The sequence below is a fragment of the Orycteropus afer genome, unplaced genomic scaffold (assembly GCF_000298275.1).
Source record: "Orycteropus afer afer isolate SDZICR_OR568_19922 unplaced genomic scaffold, OryAfe1.0 scaffold00071, whole genome shotgun sequence".
NCBI lineage: Eukaryota > Metazoa > Chordata > Mammalia > Tubulidentata > Orycteropodidae > Orycteropus > Orycteropus afer.
In genome coordinates, this window is record NW_006921658.1 from 7,512,813 (window position 1) to 7,523,582 (window position 10,770).

The following is a 10,770-nucleotide window of genomic DNA, read 5'->3' on the forward strand; positions in this document are numbered from 1 at the left end:
GCATAGTAGATCATATGGTTGTCTGACTCAAAATGGCCCAAACCAGTCCATTTCAGCTCACTAATGCCTAGGATATCAATCTTTATGTGTTCCATTTCATTTCTGACAACTTCCAACTTTCCTAGATTCATCCTTCATACATTCCACGTTCCAATTATTAATGGATGTCTGCAGCTGTTTCAATTTGAGTCGTGCCATGTCAGCAAATGGATGTCTCAAAAGCTTTGCCTTATCCATATCAGTAAGGTTGGTTTTACTCTGATGATGTAGCTCTTTCCCAGTCATATTTTGAGAGCCTTCCAATCTAAGTGACTCATCCTCCTCCTCTGTATTGGACATTGATTCCAGGCTGTTCATAAAGTTGCACAGTAATGTATCAGACAATGTTTCTCTGCTATTCATAAGGTTTTCCCTGGCCAATTCTTTGAGAAGTGGATGGCCTCTTCCTTCTTTCTAGTGTGTCTTAGTCTTCAAGCCACGCTGCAACATGTGCAACATGTGTACCCTGCTGGGTTTGAAACACCAGTGGCACAGCCTCAAGACTCACAGTAAACATCACCACAGTAGGACAAACTGACAGATAAGTTTGTCTTCCCTTAGCTGTTCAAAGCCTATCCAACCTCCCCTTATATGGATTACTGTTGCTGCCTCCTCACTCTGTCTATTCTGATGTAGAATAATATTTATCATTTGATTTAAAGATAAATTTCCCGTGAACCAGATGCTTTTCTATTCAGACATCCTCTCTTCTTCATGATGTTCATGAAGTTCTATGGAAAGTGTTCATTTCTCCTCCTATTGTGAACTTAACTAGCTATATCTTACTGCATGTGCAAGTTGACTTATGCAATAAAATGCTCCACAGAGATAAATGGAAGCAATAAGAACAACATGAATGATCACCGGTACAAATCAAATCTCTGCATAGCAGTTTCTTTGATTTTCAGTTAAGAGACAATCAGCCTTAACCTCTGTTGCGTGACAAAATAAGATGAGAGCTAAAGGTGATTTTCAAAGTTGAAGGATAGAAAATTTCAAACAGCAACAGTAACAATAATCATAAATAGTAATAAAATAAATTAAAAAAAAAAAAAAACTGCCATCGAGTTGGACTCGACTCATAGCGACCCCTCCTTGGGTTTCCAAGGCAGATTACTACGGAATTAGATTACCCAGCCTTCCTTCCAAGAAGTGGGCTGGTGAGTTTGAACTGCCAGCCTTCTGGTTAGCAGTCAAATGCCTTAGGCACTACACCACCAGAGCACCCATAAAATAAAAATAATAATTTATTGAGCACATCTATCAGGCTCTAGGGTAAATATCTTTAAATTGTTGAAAAATTTATAGAACTCATTTGCAAATTATAGATAATGTCATCTTCATTTCAGATGAAGACTTAGGTAAAGTAACTTGCTGAGTTGTGAAAGTAGTAAGTAATGGGGCTTGGACTATAAAGGCTTCAATTTACAACACATCTATTAATAGTAACTTAGAGTAGTTAAGAAGAACTTTGATACTATATCCAGACATAGTATCACAATTGATTAGCAATGTCTGCACACACATAGAAAAGGACTGGGAGTAGCAGCATATTTGCCTACAGCATCATGCTGTCTCTTGAGGTAATATAACTTAGGGAGGAAAAAATGTCTCCCTGCCTTAAAGTGTATTTTGCCAAAGTGCCACAGTCTAAGGGTATTGTGCCCAGTTGTAATAAAAGCCACATGGTTCCAAAGTGTGCAGTGGCTGAGATGTGCCAGAGGCAGAGCTAATGGCTTCCCACAAATAACAATCATCCCATTGGCCAAGCAGCTCTCCCACTGCTCCCCAACAGTAGCATTATCACATCCCAACAATGCGCCTTTGCCTGCAGATACATAGGTCCAATAGCTGGCACTGACGATTTCCATGGAAAGCGCCTCTGTCTTTTGTTCTTTGTCAGGCTTATTGTTCAGAGCTTAGGGAGGGAGGCTTATGTCCAGATATGGGACAATAATATGTGCTATATACATTTGTTGTCAGCAATATTGTGGGTCACCATGATATCAACATTTTCGATTCTACAATGCTCTGAAATGCCTTCCTTACCTCTAATCCCCCAACTTGTGAATACCTAGTCACTCAATTCAAATATCACTTCCTCTCTAGTCTTCTAGGACCACCACCACCAGCCAGAGTTAGCTTGTTGATGTTTGGCACTCCACCATCTAACACAATACCAATAAATATTTAATAACTGAGAAAAAATTAAACTATGCAGATACTTAAGAAAATGGATAAACTTGAGCTAAAATGATTTTGAGACTCAGGACAGTGAAAGGGAAGTAGCCATTCCAAAGGTACGTTCATTGGATCTGTTCTACTATGTGTGGAGCACACTGTCTAACAGCAAAATATAGAAGAAGGACTCCAGGCTGTGTGATTCCTGGGTATCAACAGGGAAGAGGTTGCTTTATAAAATGTTCAGAAAAATTACGATCTGGGCCTAATAAGCAGATACTAATACATTTTTTAAATGTGTCATTTGTTTTTATTGCTTTGGATTTGTGCTAAAGCCATTGAGATCTCCCCCACTAGTATAATAAAAGCAGGTGACTGTTGTTGTTGTTGTTGTTGTTGTTGTGTGCCGTCGAGTCTGACCCGACTCATAGCGACCCCTTCTTGGATTTCCGAGGCAGTATCACCACGGGAGCTCTGGTAGCATAGTGACTAAGACACTTGCCTGCTAACCAGACGGCTGGCGGTTCAAACCCACCAGCCACTCCTCGGAAGGAAGGTTGGGCAATCCTACTTCCGTAGTGATACTGCCTCAGAAACCCAAGGAGGGGTCGCTATGAGTCGGGGCCGACTCGACGGCACATAACAACAACAACAACAACATCACTACGGAAGTAGATTGCTCCATCTTCCTTCCGAGGAGCGGCTGGTGGGTTTGAACTGCCAGCCTTCTGGTTAACAGTCAAGTGCCTTAGGCACTATGCTACCAGAGCTCCCTATCTATGACTAGATGTGTTATATAGCCACAGAAGAACTTCTGCACAAAATGTTAATACTGTTCAAAAGCCTGCTGAAAATCAGACCTTGTGTGGTATATGCACTGGAAACACTGGGCTGTAAGTAAGAGAAAAGAAAATTCAGATCGTTTATACACTAAGGAAGGTATTTTATCTCTGGGGAGCTCAGAGGAGTAAGCATTTATGTCTACCTGGGTGGGCTTTCTGAAGGCCCCTGGATTGGTGACAGGAGTGCTATTAAGAGGGAGACTTAGAGGGGGGTTGACACAAACAATTAAGTGTATCTCAAAAAATTGGCCCGATGATCTGCTTCCGGAAAGTCACAGCTTTGGAAACCCTAAAAAATAGTTCCACTCTGCACACATGGAGTCATCAGTCAGAATTTATTCGATGGCAATAACACAGAGAAGGGAAATGGGAAGCCAAGGACAGTGTTGAAGGCTGCTGAAGGAATCCAAGGAGAGGCTACAGATGCCTGGGTGATAAAGCCAGTGCAGGTAAGGATGAGTTCGATTAAAGAGAGAAACAGAGATATTCAGAGGATAGAATCAGAATAATTGGAAATAGGGCAGAGTTTGCAACGATACCATCTCAACTGCAAGGGATCATTATGAAGCTGAAATACAAAGATTATCAAAGTTTATCATGATAATGATAAACTGCTCTGGATCTATTCCTGTTTTTCATTCCTGTTGTTGTGACACTGATGAAGAGCAAGTGGTATCATATATCATGTTTAGGGTAAATGCAAATTATTGTGATTCATCTGTGCTTATTTTCCACCAGTGGCAACCCAGTCTTCTAGGTATAGTTAATGTCAGAAGTGAAATTATTTTCCTTAATGTTGTTTCTTTTCTCTTTTCATTATGAAGTACATTCGGTGCTCTTCGAACTGGTGCTTATATGGTGTACATTTTGATGACCAAAGGCCTGAAGCAGTCAGTTTGTGACCAGAGTTTTTACAATGGACCTGTCAGCAAGTTCTGGGCATATGCATTTGTGCTAAGCAAAGCACCTGAATTAGGTGAGTGCTTTCTTGCCTTTCTTCTTTTCATTGCAGCTATTCATATACCTGCAATCTTCATTTTCAAAAAAAAAAAAAATTGAAGCATCTATTTAGTTGGTTGCAGAAAAGTTACAATTATTGAATTTGGATTCTTGACTGACTTCCACTTGCTTTTTCTGTGCTCCCCTTCCCTTTTTAAAATAATTGTACATTGTGTAGATTAAGAACAAAATAGTTGACATGCAGATTTTTAAGCATTACTAAAAATACACTTCCAGTGGCTTATAAAATATACACAGCCCCTTCTCTAAGGCCCATTAACAGCTGAGCTAATATTTGAATATGGGGGGAGACAAGCAACAAAGCTATTTCCAAGTCCCAAATCTAAACAAAATTTCATTTCTGGAATTAGGAATCAGAATAGGAAATTAAGCTTTTCATTTGGGTATCCTCATGTTCTCATTAACAAATGTGAAGGGTTGGTCTCTGGTGGTGTTTGATGTTAATCATCAAAGAGACTGGCCTTGGGGAAGGAGAATGTAGTTCATTTTCTAGAAATTATAGAAAATACTGGCTATATTTGTAGACTCCTAAGGTTTTTCCTTCAGCTCTTTTTAATCTTGAATATAAGGATGGCACAGGTTAGCAGACAGTGAAAAATGTAAATGGCAAGGAGTTGACTTAGGTACAATTCTCTAGGAAAATACCTTCATTGCCAGAAAAAGGACTCGGCTGGTGATAATAAGCTTCAAGTTTATCCATGACTGTCGTGGCCACCATCCCACAAATTAATATATATGGGTTCCTTAATTTTTACTGTACATATTCAATTCAAAATCATTATTTATATTTATAATACATCTCTGATTACCCTAAAAAAGAGTTAGAGGTCATAATTTCTTTTTAAGTCACCTATAGGCTATCAACAGTCTTTCTGTAAGGCGCCATGAGTTCAATGTCTATTCACATAGGATATGATATTTCTGATATGTAAGTTAGCTACTTTCTAGTGGATGCTATACATCTCCTGCCTATGAGTAGCTGGCAGTTGGTTTGAACTCCAGGTTTGACCACTGTCTTACCATGTTAAAGGCGGAGGAAGAACAGCAGAAGAAAACATTTTCTGAAAACCTTTTCTATCAGGGGGAGTAGTACAAAGATTGGTCCTCCACTTAATCCAAAATAACTCGGTAACTTATACACATATATACACAGAGAGCCTATGGAAACAGAGTCTTTTCATTCAACAGAGTGAAATGCATTAGTATGGATTCTTTTGTTCATTTATTCAATAAATTTGCATTAAGCACCTACCATGGGCCAGGCTTTTAATAGGGTTGAAATAAAATGGTTACTTTATCTAAAAGGGAAATTTATTATATGAGTTTTATGAACCAGGCCCCAGGAGGCTATTTCCTGTACTTGAATTGAGACAACGGGAATAAAATCTTAAAGTAGAGAAATGATTTTCAAATTTTGAAATGGACATGATGCTGGAAATCCTTCATGTATATTTTCAGAAATTTAAAATTTCTTAAGAATATTTTGATACTGTGTTTTCATTTTATGGACAATCTAAAAAAAAAAAAAATTCTACCAGATATATTTTTCCCCTTAAATATATATTTAAGTATATATTTTTTACTTAAATTAGACTCATAGTTTCTGAATTAGAGCTTTCTTGTCAAACTGGAGTTGATCTAAGAATGTGTACTCTTTATTCTTGGGGTTTTGTGGCTTTTTCTTTAAAAGAAATTCATACATTATTAACACTTGAGAATTCCACAGGTTCAGAATTATATACCCCACCCTCCTGACTTTTAATTTATGTCACCCTACTGTATTTTAAAAGGTTAGTGGTTTGAACCCACCAGCTGCTCCATAGAAGAAAAATGAGGCAGTCTGCTTCTGTAAAGATTTACAGCCTTAGAAACCCAGTGGGGGTCCTATGCATCAGAATCAACTCAATAGCAGTGAATTTTATTGTATTTTAAGTATCCTCTATAATCCCCTGCTCAATCTTTTTTGATACGGGAGTGACTTACAAATACAGGAATGTGGTAATAGCCTGAAACATACTATTTCCCCTACATACCGTCCTAAACACTTCTAGTTTTCAACTCTTACTACTCAACATTGATTACAAACCAAAACAAAAAAATAACAGAAATGTTGTTTCTGTGCTTCTAGCCCATAAGCCTCAGCTTGCAAAGGAAAAACTCCAATCTATTCTAGAAATGCCTTTTCCTGCAAGAACTTCTTGTCTGTGCTCTGAGCTCTCTAGTTGTACTTGAGGGCCTTGAGAGTGAAAATAGTCCTGTCTATTTCTTGGAGTAATCATTCATTGAAGAGCTACCCCACCCTATCCATAGTGGTCCCTTTCTACTTGTATTCCAAATTTAAATCAAAGTTTTATGGTGGTGATTAGAGATAGGATTCTGAGAAAAGAACACATATTAGTGCTGTCATCCTTTGTCTCATTATTTTGTGGGTCTTGATGGTGTTAATGAATCTCCCATATCTTAGTTTAATCTAAACACAAATGTGCCAGTCTCCACTACTCTGTGTTGTTTTTGTTGTTAGGTATCATTGAATCCATTTTCACTCACAGTGACCCCAAGTGACAAAGTAGAATTGCTTCATAGGTTTTTCCAGTCTGTCATCTTTACAGGAGTGGATCACCAGTTCTTTTCTCCTGTGGAGCTACTAGGTATGTTGGAACCACCACCTAGCAGCCAAGCACTCAGCCACCAGGGCTGCTAACTGCCTTATAGCAGACAATATAACTGAACACAGAGTCTTTCCTCTTGAGCCCACAGAAATCCACAACACAAGTCCACCACGTGCAGTGGATTGGAGTACTGCTATACTGTACTATTGGCATTATTAACATTCCTTTCTCTGAGAAGTCTCACTCAATACAGTAGTTTGTAGGCCAGATACCAAATAATCCATCCCTTCACAGTTAAAATAGGGGTTGTAGTGCTGACAATGGTCCAAAGAGTTGGGGGTGGGGTGGGCAGGGACCAACACTATCCTAATCTTGACATAGTTCTTTAGTGAGGCTAGTTAGTGACCCAAATTCATCAGGCAGTTTCAGATCCATTATATAGATATGTTTATGTCCTGAGAGGGAGCTCTCGTAGCATAGTGGCTAAGACACTTGCCTGCTAACCAGACGGCTGGAGGTTCAAACCCACCAGCCACTCCTCAGAAGGAAGGTTGGGCAATCCTACTTCCGTAGTGATACTGCCTCGGAAACCCAAGGAGGGGTTGCTATGAGTCGGGTTTGACTTGACAGCACATAACAACAACAACAACAACAATGTCCTGAGAACCTTTCTCCATTTTAAAACCAGATTTATTTCCCTTCAAATATTCTGGATCTCATTTAATAATAGCCTTCCAGAAAAAAACTGCCAAGTCAAAACAAATCCAAAAATCAGTACAGTTTGTCTCTGAAACACTACAGTGACTCCTCAAGTCTTCACTTAGGGAATAGACACGTTTGCTTGGATGCTTTTTCTTTCATTTTGGAGGTTAAATTCCTTCTTAGCTTTTCACTCATAGAAAACTTTTTCACTAGCATTTAATTAAGTAAGATTTATCTATTTAGATTATTTGGAGCTTTTCTTATTTTTAGGCCCTAAGTCTTGCCTTTCATTTATCTCAGCACCAGAAAAGAAAGGGTTTATTAAGGGGAAAGTACAGTTCCTCATGTTCAATACTGAAGCTGTATTTTCCAAAAAAAAAACTCACATGCCTGCAGTTTTCACTAAACTCTTGATAGCAAGAAGAGCTTTCTGTTTCAGCAGAAACAATGAGCTCATTTCAGTGAATTATAGGGTTACAATCTACTAGAACAAGTGAGGGGAAGAGAGCCACCAACCTGCTTTGTGTGTCAAAATCTTTGAGCGCCTACTATTAGAATTATATTAAAACCTGCTGAGATTTGGTTTTGTTAAAACTTGGAAACATCTGCTCTGAGTCTAGGTCCTTACTCAGTTGAGCTTGTCATTGTTTTCGAAACTCTGACTCAGCGACACTGCAGCTAACTCTGCGAAGAGGAGTGCAGCCGTCTGTGACAAACTATACACTCAGAGTAGGCATTGTGTCTCTTTGTGGCCATGAGCATGCTAGGAGATCCAAATGTTGATAGACTTCTCTTTAGCTGCATAGAGACCTGCACTTACCAGGCACACAGGCAGGAGGTATGTAGTTCAGGAGGCAAACCTGGTTACAAGGAACACCATCCCTGCCTGCAAAGCTACCTCTTGATTGGAAATAGCTGCATCAGTGTTAGAGAGATCACGGTAAAGAAAAAAGAACCAAAGAGTGATATAATTAAAATATTTGAGTTAAAAGTCCTATTGCTTATACTTGACCAATATCATTTACATAATGTCAGCTGGACCTTTGGTTTGGTTTTTAAAAAAAAAAAAAAAAAGACTGGCTGGCCAGCATCAGATACATATCCTCTAAGATAGTTTGCATTTCCGGGTCATGCTGTAGTTTCTGACAAGCCTGTAAAAACCACAGTTGGCATGACTCTGGCTCATGATAAATCAAATGTGATGTTGTGTAGTTACCCTAGAGGAAGAAACTCTATCTCAGCTGAAATAACAAAAAGAACCATGAGAAGTCTTGGTGAGTCCCTCTGGAACCATGTCAGTTTCTACTTGCCTGAAGGAAGCAACCACTCTTGGATCAGCAGCTTTCTTGGGATAATGACCTTGATATAACATTGCAATGATGCTTCTGAGAGGCTCCAGAATGATTATTGGGAGATCTTCATTATTCCATCTACCATCCTGTGTATTTGCTCTGAAAAAAATTCTTAAATGAATTCAAATTAATTTTATTTTGAAAATTTCAAGATACTCCTCCCAATCAAGTAATTAGAATCACTAAATACACCATAGACTTCTAGAAGATTGAATAAATAGGTCTTTGGAGAAGCACAGCCAGAATATACAACTACAGTAATCAAAATAGCCCGGTACTCAGGCCTGCCAACTCAGAGCCATAGTATTGGCGGATACCAGGCTCAATTGGCACAATATAATACATAAAAATCTTGTTCCACAACCTACTTTGGTGAGTAGCAACTAGGTTCTTAAAAGCTTTTGAGCAGCCATCTAAAATGCAGCTAATGGTCTGCTTTCATCTGAAACAAAGAAGAGTGAAGAAAATCAAGGGCATTTGGAAGCAATTAGTCCAAGGATGTGATGGACCTCAAGACCAGAAGAACTAGATAGTGCCCAGCTACCAATGCCAACCACTCAGGAAGGAATCAAAACTGGAGATCCTGGATAGAGTGGGAGGAAAAATGTGGAACAAAATTCAAAAACACGATAATGACAATTACTGGTTGGATGGAGTCTAGAGGGGCACCCAAAACTATGGCCCTGGGATACATTTCAGGCCTGGTATAGGACTCACTCCCAAGGACTGGCTCTCAGCCCAACAGTAGAAAGACTTACATGCACGACAGCCAACCCAGGGTGATGCACCCACCTACTCTACAGAGACATCCCTGGGAGCGGTTGGCTGTGGGGCACTAGATGGGCAGCATTCACATGGAGGGAAAACTGGACAGACAGGAGTGCATAGTTAAGAAGGGCATAGGGAGGGGTGTCACAAGGAAGGGAGGGGAGGAGAGTGGGTTAGGGTTGAGGATGATAACCAGAGCATGAAAGCAAATGTACATGAACTGTTGAATGTAAAACAAATTTTGCTCTGTAAATTTGCACCCAAAACACAATATAAATAAATAAACAATAGATGCATAGACAAGTACTGGTAAAACAATAGATGCATAGACAAGTGGAACGGAATTGAGAGTCCAAAAATAAATTCACACATGTATGGTCACCTGTCTTTTGACAAAGGTGCTAAGTCCATTCAGTGGGGAAAGAAAAATTTCTCTAATAAATGGTGCTGGGAAAATTGGATTTCCACATGCATAAAAATGAAACAAGCTCCAGGCCTCACCATACACAAAAACAAATTCAAAATGGAGTAAGGACCTAAAGACACAAACTAAAGCCATAAAATCATCAGAAGAAAAAGCAAAGGCAACACTGTGAGGCCTAGCTTTTAACAGTGGATTATCTAATAACAAAAGCACAAACAGTAAAATACAAAATAAATGAATAGGACTTCATAAGAATTAAAAAGTTTTGTTCATCAAAAGACATTACCAAATAAGCAGAAAGATAAGCTACCAACTAGGAGAGTATCTTTGGAAACCATATACCCAATATATCTCAAATAAGAATCTGATAAACAAGAAATATATAAAACTTTGACAACTTAACAACAAAAAGAAAAATAACCCTGTCATAAAATGGACAGAGGATTTGAATAGACATTTGACCAAAGAGGACATTCAAATGACCACCAAACATGAAAAGATGCTCATTGTCATAGCCATCAGTGAGATGCAAATCAAAACCACGATAACATTTCACTCTCCCAACTCATAGCGACCCCTCCTTGAGTTTCCGAGGCAGGAAGTGGTGGATTTGAACTGCCAGCCTTCTGGTTAGCAGTCAAGTGCCTCAGGCACTGCGCCACCAGAGCTCCCTCACTCTCACTTGTTGTTGTTATGTGCCATCGAGTCGGCCCGACTCATAGCGACCCCTCCTTGGGTTGCCAACGCAGTATCACTATGGAAGTAGATTGCCCAACCTTCCTTCTGAGGAGTGGCTGGTGAGTTTGAACCGCCAGCCTTCTGGTTAGCAGTCA

General features: G+C 39.3%; 1 protein-coding gene across 1 annotated transcript in view; it reads left to right on the top strand.

Moving 5' to 3' along the window:
• Nucleotides 1-10,770, top strand: part of ELOVL6 (ELOVL fatty acid elongase 6) — a 233,388-nt gene that overhangs the window by 217,408 nt on the left and 5,210 nt on the right. The window contains exon 3 of the mRNA XM_007940750.1: nt 3,887-4,038. Coding sequence (XP_007938941.1) covers nt 3,887-4,038 — 152 coding nt within the window. The remainder of the gene's footprint in view (nt 1-3,886; nt 4,039-10,770) is intronic.